Source organism: Muscardinus avellanarius (assembly GCF_963383645.1).
Source record: "Muscardinus avellanarius genome assembly, chromosome: 3".
NCBI lineage: Eukaryota > Metazoa > Chordata > Mammalia > Rodentia > Gliridae > Muscardinus > Muscardinus avellanarius.
In genome coordinates, this window is record NC_137788.1 from 53,300,565 (window position 1) to 53,316,378 (window position 15,814).

The 15,814-nt window shown below is 40.8% G+C and overlaps 1 protein-coding gene across 1 annotated transcript in view; it reads right to left on the bottom strand.

Annotated features, from left to right (window-relative positions):
* TM2D1 (TM2 domain containing 1) overlaps window positions 1–14,348 on the bottom strand; it is a gene marked incomplete at both ends in the record, with an annotated part of 31,047 nt that extends 16,699 nt beyond the window's left edge. The window contains 3 exons of the mRNA XM_080692370.1: window positions 4,430–4,538; window positions 11,627–11,700; window positions 14,173–14,348. Coding sequence (XP_080548496.1) covers window positions 4,430–4,538; window positions 11,627–11,700; window positions 14,173–14,348 — 359 coding nt within the window. The remainder of the gene's footprint in view (window positions 1–4,429; window positions 4,539–11,626; window positions 11,701–14,172) is intronic.
* Between the last annotated feature and the right edge of the window lie 1,466 nt (window positions 14,349–15,814).

Genomic DNA, 15,814 nt, shown 5'->3' on the forward strand with positions numbered 1-15,814 from the left:
ATACTGTAGGAAGATTTATAATATGGGCTGTAAATTTCATTTGATACAATAGCAAAGATTACTGGGATAGAACCCAGTAGGATTCTACCTCTGAGCTACACCCCCAGCCCTATTTTTTATCCCCCCCCCCTTTTTTTTGCGGGTCTGGGGATGGAACCCAGGGGCATTTGACCTCCAAGCTACACCCCCCTGCCCTATTTTTTATTCTTTATTTTGAAACCGGGTCTCACTGAGTTGCAGAGGGCCTCACTAAGTAGCTGAAGCTGTCTGCGAACCGCGATCCTCCAGATCTCAGCCTCTCTGGAATGCTGGGATTACAAGCATGCGCCACCACGCCCGGCTTATCCCTTATTTTGAAACAAGTTCTCAGTGAGTTGCAGAGGGCCTCACTAAGCAGCTGAGGCTGTCCACAAACCACAATCCTCCCCATTCTCAGCCACTCAAATTCTGAGATTATAAACATGCGCCACCGCCTCTGGCTCTTACTGGTGAATTCTGATATAGTTAAAAGCCATACTTCATTAGACAGAAAGTTTCAAAATCAGCAGGGTGTGGTGGTGCACCCTTGTAATCCCAGCATTAGGGAGGCTGAGACCCGGGGATCTTGGTTCACAGACAGCCTCGGATACTTAGTGAGGCCCTTTGCAACTTAGTGAAACCCTGTTTCAAAATAAAGAATAAAAAATAGGGCAGGGGGTATAGCTAGGAGGTCAAATGCTCCTGGGTTCCATCCCCAGACCCCCCCCCCAAAAAAAGTTTCAAAATGGAAAAGTAAGCAGGGCATGGTGGTGCACGCTTGTAATCCCAGCACTTGGGAGGCTGAGACAGGAGGATCGCACAGGTTCAAAGCCAGCCCTAGCTACTGAGTGAGACTCTCAGCAACTCAGTGAGAACCTGTTTCCAATTAAAAAAAAAAAAAAAAAAAAAAAAAGAACAAAAACAAAAACAAAAAAAAGAAAAACAAAAAAAACTGCCGGGCGTGGTGGCGCTCGCTTGTAATCCCTGCTCTTGGGAGGCTGAGACAGGAGGATCGCACAGGTTCAAAGCCAGCCTCAGCTACTTAGTGAGGCTCTCAGCAACTTAGTGAGACCCTGTTTCTGAATAAAGTATAAAATAGGTCTGGGAGTAGAGCCCAGAGATAGAAAAGCCCCTGGGTTCCACCCCCACAATAAAATAAAATAAAATAAAATAAATGGAAAAGTAATTATAGAAACTATTTCAAATAAATAATAATTTAACACTAGTGGTAGAGCAGAAACTTTCTAGTTATTCACCAAGTTACCTCTCTTTTTCATATATACAGCTAAACTATATTTCCCACCCAGCCTTGAAGCTCAGAATAGTTTTAACTGCATTTTGGCTAATAGATTAGACAGAAATATATACCATTTCCAGATTTGGCCCATCAAAAGAGCTCCCTCTCCTCTTTCCATCTGTTGACTGAATGGAAAGGACTGTAAGGACTAGAGGAAACAGAGCTAGAAGAAGAAAGGGCTAAGCAGTATGTCTTCATGAAACAAACATCACTGCTCATACTGCATCCCCAGACCACCAAGCCTACCCCATAGTAACCCTGAGATGAATTAGAATTTACTGTGTTAAACTAGACATTTGTTACAGTAGGTACCTGCTCTACTAATATAAGTAGTCACTATAAACAGGTGAGTGGCCTTGGCAATCAATCAGACATGATTACCAGAGTTGTTTCTGGAGCATATACTACAGAATATATGCAATACTGCCATAGAACTTTAATCAAGTATTAATATTACATATAACTTGAAAATAAAATATGCTAACAGGAGTAGAAGGAAAATATGTAAATTGCAGAAGAGAAACTCAGTGAATGAAAATTTGTTAAGGAATCTATAGCTAGCTAGCTGGCAGCTGGCCTTTTGGTAGGCCTACACTGAATATCCTGATAAAGGAAAATGATGTATCAGGTCATCCTTAGTTTTACAACTCTTACCACTAAAAATGTCCATCAAATGAACTCCCACAATTCTGATTCAATACAATTTTGGACTTAGATTTTAGTATAAGAGGGATATTAGCTGGACAGTAGACCTGGAGAATTGGGTTTCCTTGACGGTGACATTCCTTACCACCATCAGTGTCTTGTGAAAATGATCAGTGAGCTCAGTCACAATGAACCTGTCTCCTCTGACATACCACTAAAAAAAAAATCAGCATTAACTTGGAAACTAAGTAGCAGACCACTGTGGTATTATCATAATAGGTAATGAATCTGTAAGGTCAAACATGAATGGGCAGCTGTTCTCAAGAGATGATTTTCTTAACTGTTGTATTATAACCGAAAATATCTTGCACCAGCACTTATTAGTTATTTATCATGTCTAAAATAGAAATACCGCCGGGCGTGGTGGCACACGCTTGTAATCCCAGCATTCGGGAGGCTGAGACCCGGAGGATCACAGTTTGCGGACAGCCTCAGGTACTTAGTGAGGCCCTCTGCAACTCAGTGTGACCCAGTTTCAAAATAAAGAATAAAAAATAGGTCAGGGGGTGTAGCTCGGAGGTCGAATGCCCCTGGGTTCCATCCTCAGACCCGCAAAATAAAATAAAATAAAATAAAATAGAAGTACCAATTTATAACTTAGAAGATGGCTAAATCATGCCTAAATACTTTGGAAATAATTCCTCTTAACAAGTTTTACTTTGATAACAAAAATTTTTAAAATGCAAGATTAAGTGACTGGTTTGGGATTATACAGCAAGATGGAAACAAGAAATCCTCATTAACTCAATGAAGTATGATTAAAAGAAAAAATAGGACTCTAAGAGTGCTCTCTAAGGTTTCAGGAAGAAGCAGTAGAAAGAGCAAAGCATAGTTATTTCTTGATACAACTGTAAATAGGCACCATCAAATAAAGTGCAACCATATACAATCATAAGGTAAAAATATAGTGCCAGCAAATAAGAAAATGGGTAAAAAGCAAATCATGCTTTTAGTACAAAGCAGAAATAAAAGAATACGGTATAAGCTTTACTATAGCAAAATAAGGAGGTACGTAGTAAGTATTTTTACTATATAGCAAAAGTAAAAATCGAATGTAAAAGTGCTTCAAAGTAATAATATTCCTAACAAAATAAAAACCATTTGTCTTACAATCCTAAACTGATAATTTCATATCTATTACCAAAAATGGAAGCAAGTTTCAAAATGCCCTTAATGTGCAAATGATTAACAGTAATTAGCATTTTTCTGATACTCTAGATATATACCTATTTGTATTCTAGAGAGCCCCCCAATTTTCACTGGGCATGGTGGTGCATGCTTGTAATCCCAGTACATGGGAGGCTGAGAAAGGAGGATCACATGTTCGTGGCCAGCCTCAGCAACTTAGTGAAACCCTCTGCAACCTGATGAGACTCTTAATTTAAAATAAACAATAAAACAGGGCTGGGGGTATAGTTCAGAGATAGAATGCTCCTGAATTCAACCCCCAGTACCAAATTTTAAAAAATCTCCCAGATTTTGAAGTCAGAATTTTTTCTATAACATATAGTGGCATAAACTGATTGTCCTGAATCAAGAAGGCACAGGGCCATTTAGGGTCTTTATTTACCCAACACAATGAACTCAGCTCTATTTGGTGAACTATACACATAAAAACATATGCAGACTTTAAAATATAAAGATTTTCTAGCTTGGTGTGGGAGGCTGAGACAGGAGAATCACTGTGTGTGTGTGTGTGTGTGTGTGTGTGTGTGTGTGTGTGTGTGTGTGTTACTGAGGGTGGAACACAGAGGCTTTCTACCTCTGGGTTATATACTTTATTTGGAAACAGGGTCTCACTAAGTTGCTGAGAGCCTCACTAAGTAGCAGAGGCTGGCTTTGAACCTGTGCAATCCTCCTGTTTCGGCCTCCCAAGCACGGGGATTACAAGTGTACACTACCATGCCCAGCTGAGAATCACAAATTTGAAGACAGCCTCCATAACTCAGTGAGACTGCTTCAAAATAAAAAAGAAAATAGGGCTGGGTTGCAACTTGAAGATAGAATGCCTCTGGGTTCAATCCCCAACATCAAAATCATCATCGACATCACCATCCAGCTGTGGTGCATGCCTGTACTCCCAGTACTTAGGAGGCTGAGCCAGGAGGAATGCAGGTTCAAGAACATCCTCAACAAGTACTGAGACTCTGATCAACTTAGCAAGGCCCTGTTCTGAAATAATAATAAAAACAGGGTTGAGGAATAGTTCAGAGGTAGAACACCTCTGGATCCAATCCTTAATACAATCAATAATCAATCAATCAATAATAAAGGTCTTCTGCCAAAAGCAAAAAGTAAATATTACATTTGCAGAATTTTCCCTATAAATTATCTTATCTCTTCATTCATGGAATCAAGATACAACATAGGCAATTCATCTGAAATTTTAGGTTTTAGTAATATACTTACACATTTCGGCAAGATATAGGCTTGAGAAAACCAACTTCTTTTCCAGTAAAATGTGTTTCATTGCCACTGATATCCTTACAGATTATGTTGGGTGCAGGAAAACACTCAACTAAAGGCAGAAAAAGTTAAAAAACTGTCATTTTTTTTCTGTAGAAAATGTTATATCATAGTTTTTTACCTGAGATTGACAAACCACAGAAAATGTTACACAACTTCACAATGCAACATCTGAAAATGTTACACAACTTCACAATGCAACATCTGACACACAATTTTAATTTAGATAGGAAAAGTATTTTGTTTGTTTATTTTTTTTTTCTGGTGCTGGAAATTGAAGCCAGGGACATTCTACCTCTGAGCTATACACCCTCTGCCTGATTTTTTATTCTTTATTTTGAACAGGGACTCACTACATTGTGGTGAACCTAAGGGAAAAGCTACTAAAATAAGACTTGGAATATAGGTCAGAGGTAGAATGCCCCTGGGTTCAACCTCTAGTACTACAGAGAGAGAGAGAGAGAGAAAAGGAAGGAAGGAAGGAAATTAACTAGAGCTCAAGTTTAAAAGGAAAACACTATTTTCTGTCTATAAGTATCTTAAAGATTCCAACAAATTATTGTTCTTTTTCAGGTCAAAATAGTATACCAAGTAGAGTAAATGATGCCAAAATAAAGGGGAAAAAACCCTATGATGACTTTCTTTTTTTTTTTTTTTTTGGTGGTACTGGGGTTCCTGGAAGCCCTTCTATCTCCGGGCTACACTCCCAGACCCATTTTTACATTTTATATTTGGAAACAGGGTCTCCTAAGCCAGCGCGCGCGGCTGGCTTTGAACCTGCGCGATCCTCCTGTCTCTGCCTCCCAAGTGCGGGGATTACAAGCGTGCGCCACCACGCCCGGCTATGATGACTTTCTGTACCAGTTTGCTGGAATCTTGATAGTTCAAATTATATCATCCCATTATTTAATGCATTTAAATTTCTAAAACAAGGTGATAGTTAAAACAAAAAGCAAAGGTTCAGTACAAGAATAGTTTAAATAAAATGAAGGAGAGGGGGAGAAGAAATAATCATAGTAGTATACTAGACCTTTAAAGGAAGACACTGAGGATTGAACCCTAGGATGCTCTACCTCTGAGCTACATCCACAGCCCTATTTTTTATTATTTATTTATTCATTTATTTATTTTTGGTGGTACTGGGGGTGGAACACAGAGGCTTTCTATCTCCAGGTTACACTCCCAGACCTATTTTATATTTTATTTGGAAACAGGGTCTCACTAAGTTGCTGAGAGCCTCACTAAGTAGCTGAGGCTGGCTTCACACCTGTGCGATCCTGTCTTAGCCTCCCAAGTGCTGGGATTACAAGCCTGTGCCACCAAGCCCAGCTATTTTATTTTTAAAGAGGTCTCAGTTGCTGAAGTTGGTCTTGAACCTCCAATCCTCCTGTCTCAATTTTCCAAGTGTTGGCATTACAGGAGTGTGCCACAACAGGAGGCTCATAAAGCAGAATTCTATTACTGAATTTTGAATATTTTTTCTCTAAAAGTATTACTTTGTACTTGCTCAGTTTAAAACTCATTTTCTTGCCTTATAACCTTGTTAGGTCTTTCTGTAGATTATTTAAAACCAGGGGGGAAAGACAGTTGCAATATAAAACACTACTTATTTTACTGCAGTACTGGAGACTGAACCAAGAGTTATTTCTGAGCCACACCCTCCCCCAGCCTTATTTTGTCCTATAATTTTTTTTTAAGGTACTAGGGATGGAACCCAGGGGCATTCAACCTCCGAGCTACACCCCCTGACCTTTTTTTTATTCTTTATTTTAAAACTGGGTCTCACTGAGTTGCAGAGGGCCTCACTAGGTAGCTGAGGCTGTCCACGAACCACGATCCTCCAGTCTCAGCCTCCTGAATGCTGGGATTACAAGTGTGCGTCACCACGCCCGGCTTGTTCTATTATTTATTTATTTATTTATTTATTTATTTATTTATTTATTTATTTATTTTGGTGGTACTGGGGTTCCTGGAAGCCCTTCTACCTCCGGGCTACACTCCCAGACCTATTTTTACATTTTTTTTTTTTATTTGGAAACAGGGTCTCCTAAGCCAGCGTGCACGGCTGGCTTCGAACCTGCGTGATCCTCCTGTCTCTGCCTCCCAATCGCGGGGATTACAAGCGTGCACCACCATGCCCAGCTTGTTCTATAATTTAAAACAGGGTTCTCACTAAGTTGTGGAGGACCTCATAAGTTGCTGAGGCTGGCCATGAGATTCTCACCAATCTAGCAAGACCCTCTTTCAAAATAAAAATAGGGCTGGGGGGTGAAGCTTGGAGGTAAATGTTCCTGGATTCATTCCTCAGTACCATAAATACATACATACATACTAAAAAAAACTTTTTTACTAGATACCATCAATTTTAATATTCCATATTTTGACAGTCTTTGTTTTTAATATTTTATTTATTTATGTATTTGGTACTGGAGATTGAGCCCAGGGTCATTCTACCTCCAAGCTATGCTCCCAGTCCTTTATATCTTTTATTTTTACACAGGGACTTACTAAGTTGCTGGGGCTACCCTGAACCTGTGATCCTCCTGCCTCAGCCTTCTAAGTACTAGGCTTACAAACGTGTGCCACGGCTGTATTTAGTCATTTCTATTAGCTGCTGTATACTAATGTGAGAAAAGATGAAAAGGAGAAAAATGACCAATGTTTTAGGCTTAGAACCTCAGTAAATATAGAGAGCACCTTTACTGTGCTTTACAGTGAAGGAAAACCACACTGAAGGGAAAAAAACACACTGCTACAACGATTCTGGAGTTTGGCAAAAGTGTGAGCTATTTCTTTTTTCTTTCTTTCTTTCTTTTTTTTTTTTTTGTGGAACTGGGGGTTGAACCCAGGGGCATTCTACCTCCAAGTTACTCCCCCAGCCCTATTTTTTATTCTTTATTTCGAAACAGGGTCTCACTAAGTTGCAGAGGGCCTCACTAAGTAGCTGAGGCCGGCTGCAAACCTGTGATCCTCCTGTCTCAGCCTCCCAAGGACTGGGATTACAAGCGTGCATCATCAAGCCCAGCTCTGAGTTATTTATTTCAAGAGATAAAATTACTAGTACTATATTTCTTTTCTTTTTAACAAATAGGAAAACTGAATTTCCAAGAAAATACATTAGTTGACCAAAGTCTCATAAACAGGTAATATTCTGTAGGTCCCACACTCACACTCCTTACTCTTAATCAATACTGTTTCTATTATATCATAAAAATTCCACACTAACACTGATTTCAGCAAAAAGCAAGAATAAATCAATGTAACCAGGCATGGTGAAACACGCTTGTAATTTCAGCATTCGGGAGGCTGAGACTGGTGGACAGCATCAGCTACTTTTTTTTTTTTTTTTTTTTTTTTGCAGGTCTGGAGATAGAACCCAAGAGCATTCGACACCCCCTATTTTTTTTTTATTATTTTGAAACAGGGTCTCACTAAGTTGTGGAGGGCCTCACTAAGTAGCTGAGGCTGTCCGTGAACTCCGATCCTCCGGTCTCAGCCTGCCGAATGCTGGGATTACAAGCGTGTGCTAGTGAGGCTCTCCACAATTTAGAGAAACCCTATCTCAAACTAAAGAATTAAAAAAAAAAAATAGGGCAGGGGGTGTAGCTCAGAGGTAGAATGTCCCTGGGTTCCATCCCCAGACCCACAAATAAATAAATAATGTGACAAGTTAAAGAAGCCAATTACCAATAAATGATAACTAGTAGACAAAACAAAGTAACACGCAACAAGCCTAAAAACTATCCAGTTGCAATTTCTTGCAAAAATGTTTAATTATGACCAATATCTAGGATTTAGATGTCATTAGTTCAAGCCAATCACCATGTAGTATTTCTCCTCTATAAAAGCAACACTGGCCTGGGGATGTAGATCAGTGGTAGAGTGCTTGCCTCCCAGGTTTAAGGCCCTGGGTTCAATCCCCAGCACTACAATGCTAAACTAGAGATCTCCCAGCCACCAATGCCTCACTCCACTCCAACCTGGCAAAACTCTTCAGCCCTAAGAAGCCTAAGTGGTACGTCAAGTTCCTGACTGCTCTTTCCCAGAAGTATGCGAGAAAGAATTGGAACAACTATATTCTCTTCAAGTAGTTTCTAAGTTTCATAAATACAGAACCACCTGCCTTCAGTAGAACCAGGATATGAGTGCCCTTGACTGCATGGTGAGGAAACGGGGGCTTAACAGTGATGAGCAGCTGGATGTCTAAGAATTTCTTAATGTTACTGGGAGTTTGATTATGGCCTGCCATGACCTCTTTATCAAGGATTCCTAGTCCCCTAAGCATTTCTGAGGCCACATGGGACACCATGCATGATGACAAACAAGAATGCCAAACAGCTTCAACACACATTTACCTGCCTCCCCCCAGAACATATACCCTCTAAAGGAAGATTAAACAGGGAGCAAGTTATTCAATCTCATCAGGCATTATACATTCTTTAGAACAACAAAAATTCCCCAAAATCATTAGGCTGAAGGTGTTATCCATTATCAAAACATCTAAGAAAATACTGATGCATACTCAGAATGTACCTAAGTACAGCCTGGCGTGGTGGTGCATGCTTGTAATCCCAGTACTTGGGAGGCTTAGAAAGGTGGATTGCAGGTTCGCAGCCAGCCTCAGCTACTTAGTGAGGCCCTCTGCAACTTAGTGAGAACCTGTTTCAAAATAAAGAATACAAATAGTGCGGGGAGTGTAGCTCGGAGGTAGAATGCCCTTGGGTTCAATCCCCAATACAGAAAAAAAAAAAAAAAGAAAAAAAAGAATGTACCTGTGTACATGATACGAGTCTAAAAGATGGATGATGTAATTTCTCAGTGTACTTCTCATTTCAAGTTCTTTATCAGTAATTTAAACTCTAACCAAAGAAGTACTTTACCTAACATAGGTAGGAAATAAAAAGCTGTAAATGTTTGAGATAGATATGTTTAACCTGATTTAAACATATTATGTATACATATAGTGAAACACCACATCATAGCCCATAAATACATACAATTCTTGGTTTTATACATTAGTTATAAAAACAAATTTAAATAAAAATAAAGAGAGCTATATAAACTGATTTTAAATTTTTGTTTTGTTTTGCGAGTCTGGGGATGGAACCCAGGGGGCATTCGACCTCCGAGCTACACCCCCTGCCCTATTTTTTAGTCTCTATTTTGAAACAGGGTCTCACTAAGTTGCGGAGGGCCTCACTAAGTCGCTGAGGCTGTCTGCGAACCACAATCCTCCAGTCTCAGCCTCCCGAATGCTGGGATTACACGTGTGTGCCACCATGCCTGGCCTGAATTTTAAAATTTAAAATAAATACTGAAGACAGGTGTGGTGACACACACCTGTAATCCTAGTACTTGAAAGGCTGAGAGAGGAGAATTGCAGGTTCCAGGCCAGCCTCAGCAAGTAGTGAGGCATTCATCAACCTAGCAAGACTGTTTCAAAACAAAAAATTTAGAAACGACTGGTAATATAGCTCAGAGGTAGAATGCCTGTGAGTTCAATCTCTAGTACCACCAAAAAGTATATATCAGGAGTGGTGGTGAATGTCCGCAATCCCAGTATTTGGAAGACAGAGACAGGAGGATTCCAGGTTCTAGGTCAGCCTTAGCAACTTAGTAAAACCCTGTTTCAAAATAAAAAATAAGTCGGGCATGGTGGCACACGCTTGTAATCCCAGCATTAGGGAGGCTGAGACCGGAGGATTGTGGTTTGTGGACAGCTTCAGCTATTTAGTGAGGCCCTTTGTAACTCAGTGAGACCTGGTTTTAAAATAAAGAATAAAAAACAGGGCAGGGGGTGTAGGTTGGAGGTTGAATGCCCCTGGATTCCATCCCCAGACCTGCAAAAACAACAACAAAAATAATAAATAAATAAATAAATAAATAAATAAATAAAATGGGACTGAGAATGTTGTTCAAAGGTAGAATGCCCCTGGGTTCAATCCCTAGTACCCTAAAACACATAAAAAGTCTAAAAATGTTTAATTTGTATACTGGGGTTGGGAGTGTACCTCAGTGATACACCACAAGCTTAGTTTATGTGAGGCCCTAGATTCAGTCCCCAGCACTAAAATCAATTAACTTAGTAATGACAAATGCTAGCCAGTTCTCCAAATTAAAACCGTCCCCAAAACTAATTAAGAATGTATAATTAGCTAGGCGTGGTAGCCCAGGCTTGTAATTCCATCATTTGGGCGGCTGAGACAGGAGGATTGCATTTATTTATTTATTTATTTATTTATTTATTTATTTATTTATTGCCAGGTCTGGGGATGGAACCCAGGGGCATTCAACCTCTGAGCTACACCCCCTGCATTATTTTTTAATTCTTTATTTTGAAACCGAGTCTCACTGAATTGCAGAGGGCCTCACTAAGTAGCTGAGGCTGTCCGAGAACCGAAATCCTCAGGTCTCAGCCTACCGAATGCTGGGATTACAAGCATGTGCCACCATGCCCAGCTGGAGGATTGCATTTTAAGGATAGCCTCAGCTACTTAGCAAGCCCCTTTACAACTCAGTGAGAACCTGTTTCAAAATAAAATATAGAATGCCGGGTGTGGTGGCGCACGCTTGTAATCCCCACGCTTGGGAGGCTGAGACAGGAGGATCACACAGGTTCGAAGCCAGCCTCAGCTACTTAGTGAGGCTCTCAGCAACTTAGTGAGACCCTGTTTCAAAATAAAAATATAAAATAGGTCTGGGAGTATAGCCCAGAGGTAGAAGGCCTCTGGGTTCCACCCCCAGTACCACCAAAAATAAAAGAAAGAATAGAAAATAGGGCTGGGGGTGCAGCTCAAAGGTAGCGTGCCCCTGGGTATAAAAGCACAACTACTTTTAGTGATCAAATACTGACCTATGAAATAGTTAATATTTTACTTACTTATATTATTTGTTTATTTACTTATTTATTATTTATTTTTTGTGGAACTGGGGATTGAACCCAGGGGCATTGTACCTCTGAGCTACACCCAAGTCTCACTAAGTTGTGGAGATCCTCACTAAATAGCTGAGGCTAGCCAAAACTTGTAATCCTCCTGACTCAGCCTCCCAAGTACTGGAATTACAAGCATGTGTCACTATGCCCAGCTATAGTTAATGTGTTAAAAATTATCTTTAAAGACATAATTCTGGAAGTCTTACCATGAGCAGTATAGTTTGTACAGTTAACTGGTTCTTGCGTAGCATCATTTATTTTTGGATTTTTACAAATATATGTTTAAAAAAAAAAGTTAAGGAAAGATAATCTATCCAACATTAAAACCACATGTAAAAAAAGGCTGTTAGTTTCAAAGTCAACAAGCACAGGTATAAAAATACTTTTAGTGTTCCTAAGTAATAGCTGAACATTAACTTATTATAGAAAAAGTAATATCTCTATGTCTAGCAAATAATTTTATCTTTTTTTGGTGGTACTGGGGGTGGAACCCAGAGGCCTTCTACATCCCGGCTATACTCCCAAACCTATTTTATATTTTATTTGGAAACAGGGTCTAAGTAGCTGAGAGCCTCACTAAGTAGCTGAGGCTGGCATCGAACCTGTGCGATCCTCCTGTCAGCCTCCCAAGCACAGGGATTACAAGCATGCGCCACCACGGCGGGCGAGAATTTTATCTTTAAAGAAAAGCAGTCATGATATAAGCAAAAAGCAAAAATTAAAATAAAAACCTTTACTATATTATTGTTAAGAGGACTTCAGGTTAAAGATAAATCAATTTCCAGAAACTTGAATTAATTTGCAGGACCCCTGGAATTACCATACACTAAATTACCTAACACAAATGTATAGAAGGTAGATACGTGATGCTAAAATTTCCAGCAGCTTATCCAGTCACACAAATAATTGGTAGTAAAATCAGGTTTTTTTTTTTTTTCCAGTACTAGAGATGAAACCCAGGGGCATTCTATCTCTGAGCTTTATCCCCCACCCCATTTTTTATTCTTTATTTTGAAACAGGGTCTCACTGAGTTGCAAAGGACCTCACTAAGTATCTGGACACGAACTACGTGCAATCCTCCTGTCTCAGCCTCCCTGATGCTGGGATTACAAGAGTGCACCACCACGCCCAGCTTCAGATTTCTTGATTTCACACCTAGAACAGTTTCCTTCAGACTGAAGAAAGATGGGTATTTTTTTTTTTTGGCATGGTCACTTCACCAGGATTTTAATTTTTTAAGAGTATAATAACCCTCCTATAATGGGTGCTCAAAACACTCAGAAAGGTGGTGGTTCTGTCTCTTAAATTATTTCATTGTTGACACTACACTGGGAATACTACTTATATTCACGAGCTGTCTCTGGAGAAAGTGTGACTCATTTAAAACTTCTCCATCACTATTGGAAGCTCCATCTTTGTGCCAAGAATAAAAGGCATTTTCCAGTTGTCATCACCTCATGTTTTACAGGCTCAGTCTCTCCATTCCAAAGTTTAACTCTTTTTTTTCTTTTTCTTTTTTTTTTGCGGGTCTGGGGATGACATCCAGGGGCATTCGACTTCCAAGCTACAACCCCTGCCTTATTTTTTATTCTTTATTTTGAAGTCAGGTCTCACTGAGTTGCAGAGAGCCTCACTAAGTAGCTGAGGCTGTCGCAAACCGTGATCCTCTGGTCTCAGCCTCCTGAATGCTGGGATTACAAGCGTGCACCATCACACCAGGCTTCAAGGTTCAACTCTTCATGATTCCTGATTATTTTCTTAAGAATCATCCTTGTATTTCTTCCACTTACAAAGTCGGGGATTCTCAAACTCAAAGCATAATGATATTCAGCAAGTGAGAGCCTTTATAGCTGTTTCTCTCCAATTCATATAAAGACACTACAGCATTTTCCTAGTTTTGAGATTTCATAGACTCTTTCTTGTACAGGTTGAGTATCCTTTAGACAAAATGTTTGAAATGTCATCCCATGCTCAAAATATTTCAGATTCTGGAACATTCAGGATTTCAAAATTATGGTTTACAGATATTTATTCTGTATCTCTAGCTTGTTTTTACTGTACTTTAAATATAACTCCCATTTCATTTGTTCCTCTGATTATCACAAAACTGTTAATACTGAGGTGACCCACTTAATCCTAATTCAGCCATATTTTCCTCTTTCTCTGTAAATAAATAGGTAAAAAGCACAGTACTTACTACTCCGGGCACTGTTCTTACCAGTGCTCATTTAAATATCACAACAGCCCCTTAAATTGGTGCCATTGTTATCCACATCATCAGTCATTTTAGAAAACAGCGCTCAAAAAATTTGCCCAAGTGGAGCAGGGATTCGCCCTGCAGTCTAGAATCTCAGGATGACTTGAGATAATACATATAAAGTTAATAATAAATGGGTAACACACATTGACTGGATCTGGAGTAAATACTTGTCTCCTCCTTGTTGGCAAACTTTTCCAGGGTAATCTATCAATATTTACATTCATAGTGCCTAGATCAAGACCTGGCAGTTTGTTGAGCAAGTAAGCACACCCTTAAAAAAAAAAAAAAAAAAAAAAGGAGCACCTACGATTATTAAAATCCTGAGGAAAGCGCAGGCGGTGGCCTTCGCCCCTCTCCCATCCCTCCTCGCCTCCCGGGGCCCTTGGACCATCAGAGCCCAGCGGTCACCGCTCCCTCCTGCACAGCCCCAGCCCGTGCAGAGGGGCGCGACCCCAGATCTACCTCGCCCCCACCGAGGGAGGGCACTGCACAGAGGATATTGTCCCATTCGGAGGTCCTCGCACTTAAGCATCTCGTCGCCCCCAGAGGCGGCAGTGGCAGCAGCACCCCAAGGCCCCGGGGTGGCTGTCGCGAGCCACAGGACGCCGAAAAGCTGGGCGGCCACAGCCTCCGGTGAAGCAGGCCGGGAGACCCAGGCGGCCGCCATGCTGGGCACCGGCGCGCCCCCGCACTTCCGGTTCCGCCGACGCCCAGACCGGCTGGAGGGGGCGGGGCGGGAGGCTCTTAAAGGAGCCGCGCAGTGGCCTGGAGCTGGTTCCTTCTCCAGGTTGGGGCTTCTCCCTCGGAGTCTGCGGAATCACGTGGGAGAACGTTTTTTGAAATGCACTTCCCGGTTCTTTTTTCCCTCCGCAGAGTTTCCGCACGAAACCTTGGAAGGAAATAAGATTGACCTTTGCGTGCTGAAAGAAGGAAAAAAGGCCGGCTTAGAATCAGCTGTCTCCGCCAGCTCTCTTGCGCTAACCTGCGGTGGGCGTTTGGGGCTCCAAAGGTGCGGGAGGAGGCCGGCCTGCGGATAAGCGCGTTCCAAACATCCAGTAGCACTAATAGAGTTTAGATTTACCCATGAGGAGCCAGGCTCAAAGACTTTAGTTACTAGGTGACAGAGTTGGAAGAGTTGATGTTTGCTGGATTTAAAAATCTGTGCTCTAGCTGGGTGTGGTGGCTCACGCCTGTAATCCCAGAATTTGGGAGGTTGAGACATGAGGAGCTCAGCTTCGTCAACCTAGCGAGACCCTGTTTCAAAATAAAATAAAAGCCGGGCGTGGTGGCACACACCTGTAATCCCCGCGCTTGGGAGGCTGAGACAGGAGGATCGCACGGGTTCGAAGCCAGCCTCAGCTACTTAGTGACGCTTTCAGCAACTTACTGAGACCCTGTTTTCAAATAAAATATAAAAAAGGTCTGGTAGGATAGCCCGCAGGTAGAAAGCCCTGGTTCTACCCCCAGTACCACCAAAAAATAAAATAAATAAATAAATAAATAAATAAAATAGAACTGGGGATGTGGATCGGAGGTAGAATGCCCCTGGGTTTGAGCATGCACGTACACACACACACACACACACACACACACACACACACACACACACCTGTTTTAATTATATTATGGTCTCCCTGTTATATTAGATAATGATTTGTGGAAGGCTGCCATTAACAGAACTGAATTCTGTCAGGAAAAGAGGAATAAGGCTTTTGTAATCATGAAAGTAGGGTCAGAGAAAGTTTAGGGAAGCCTATAACAAGAGAACAAAAGTTTATAACAAAATTGAGAGGAGACTTAAATGATTTTTCCTCCATCTCTTTAAAAATCTGTGGGGAACTTTTATGAGAAAAATATTTTTTTAGTTAAAGTTGTCTAACATCTAATGTGTATAGATAGATAGATAGATAGATAGATAGATAGATTTTAACATCTAACATGTTGTCTACTAAAGAGATATAACATCTAATATTTGCATATACACATACACATATATTTTTGGTTTTTTTTCCCCCGCGGGTCTGGGGATGGAACCCAGGGGCATTTTACCTCTGAGCTATACCCCTTGCTCTATTTTGTATTCTATTTATTTATTTAGTGGTACTGGGAGTGGAACCCAGAGGCTTTCTACCT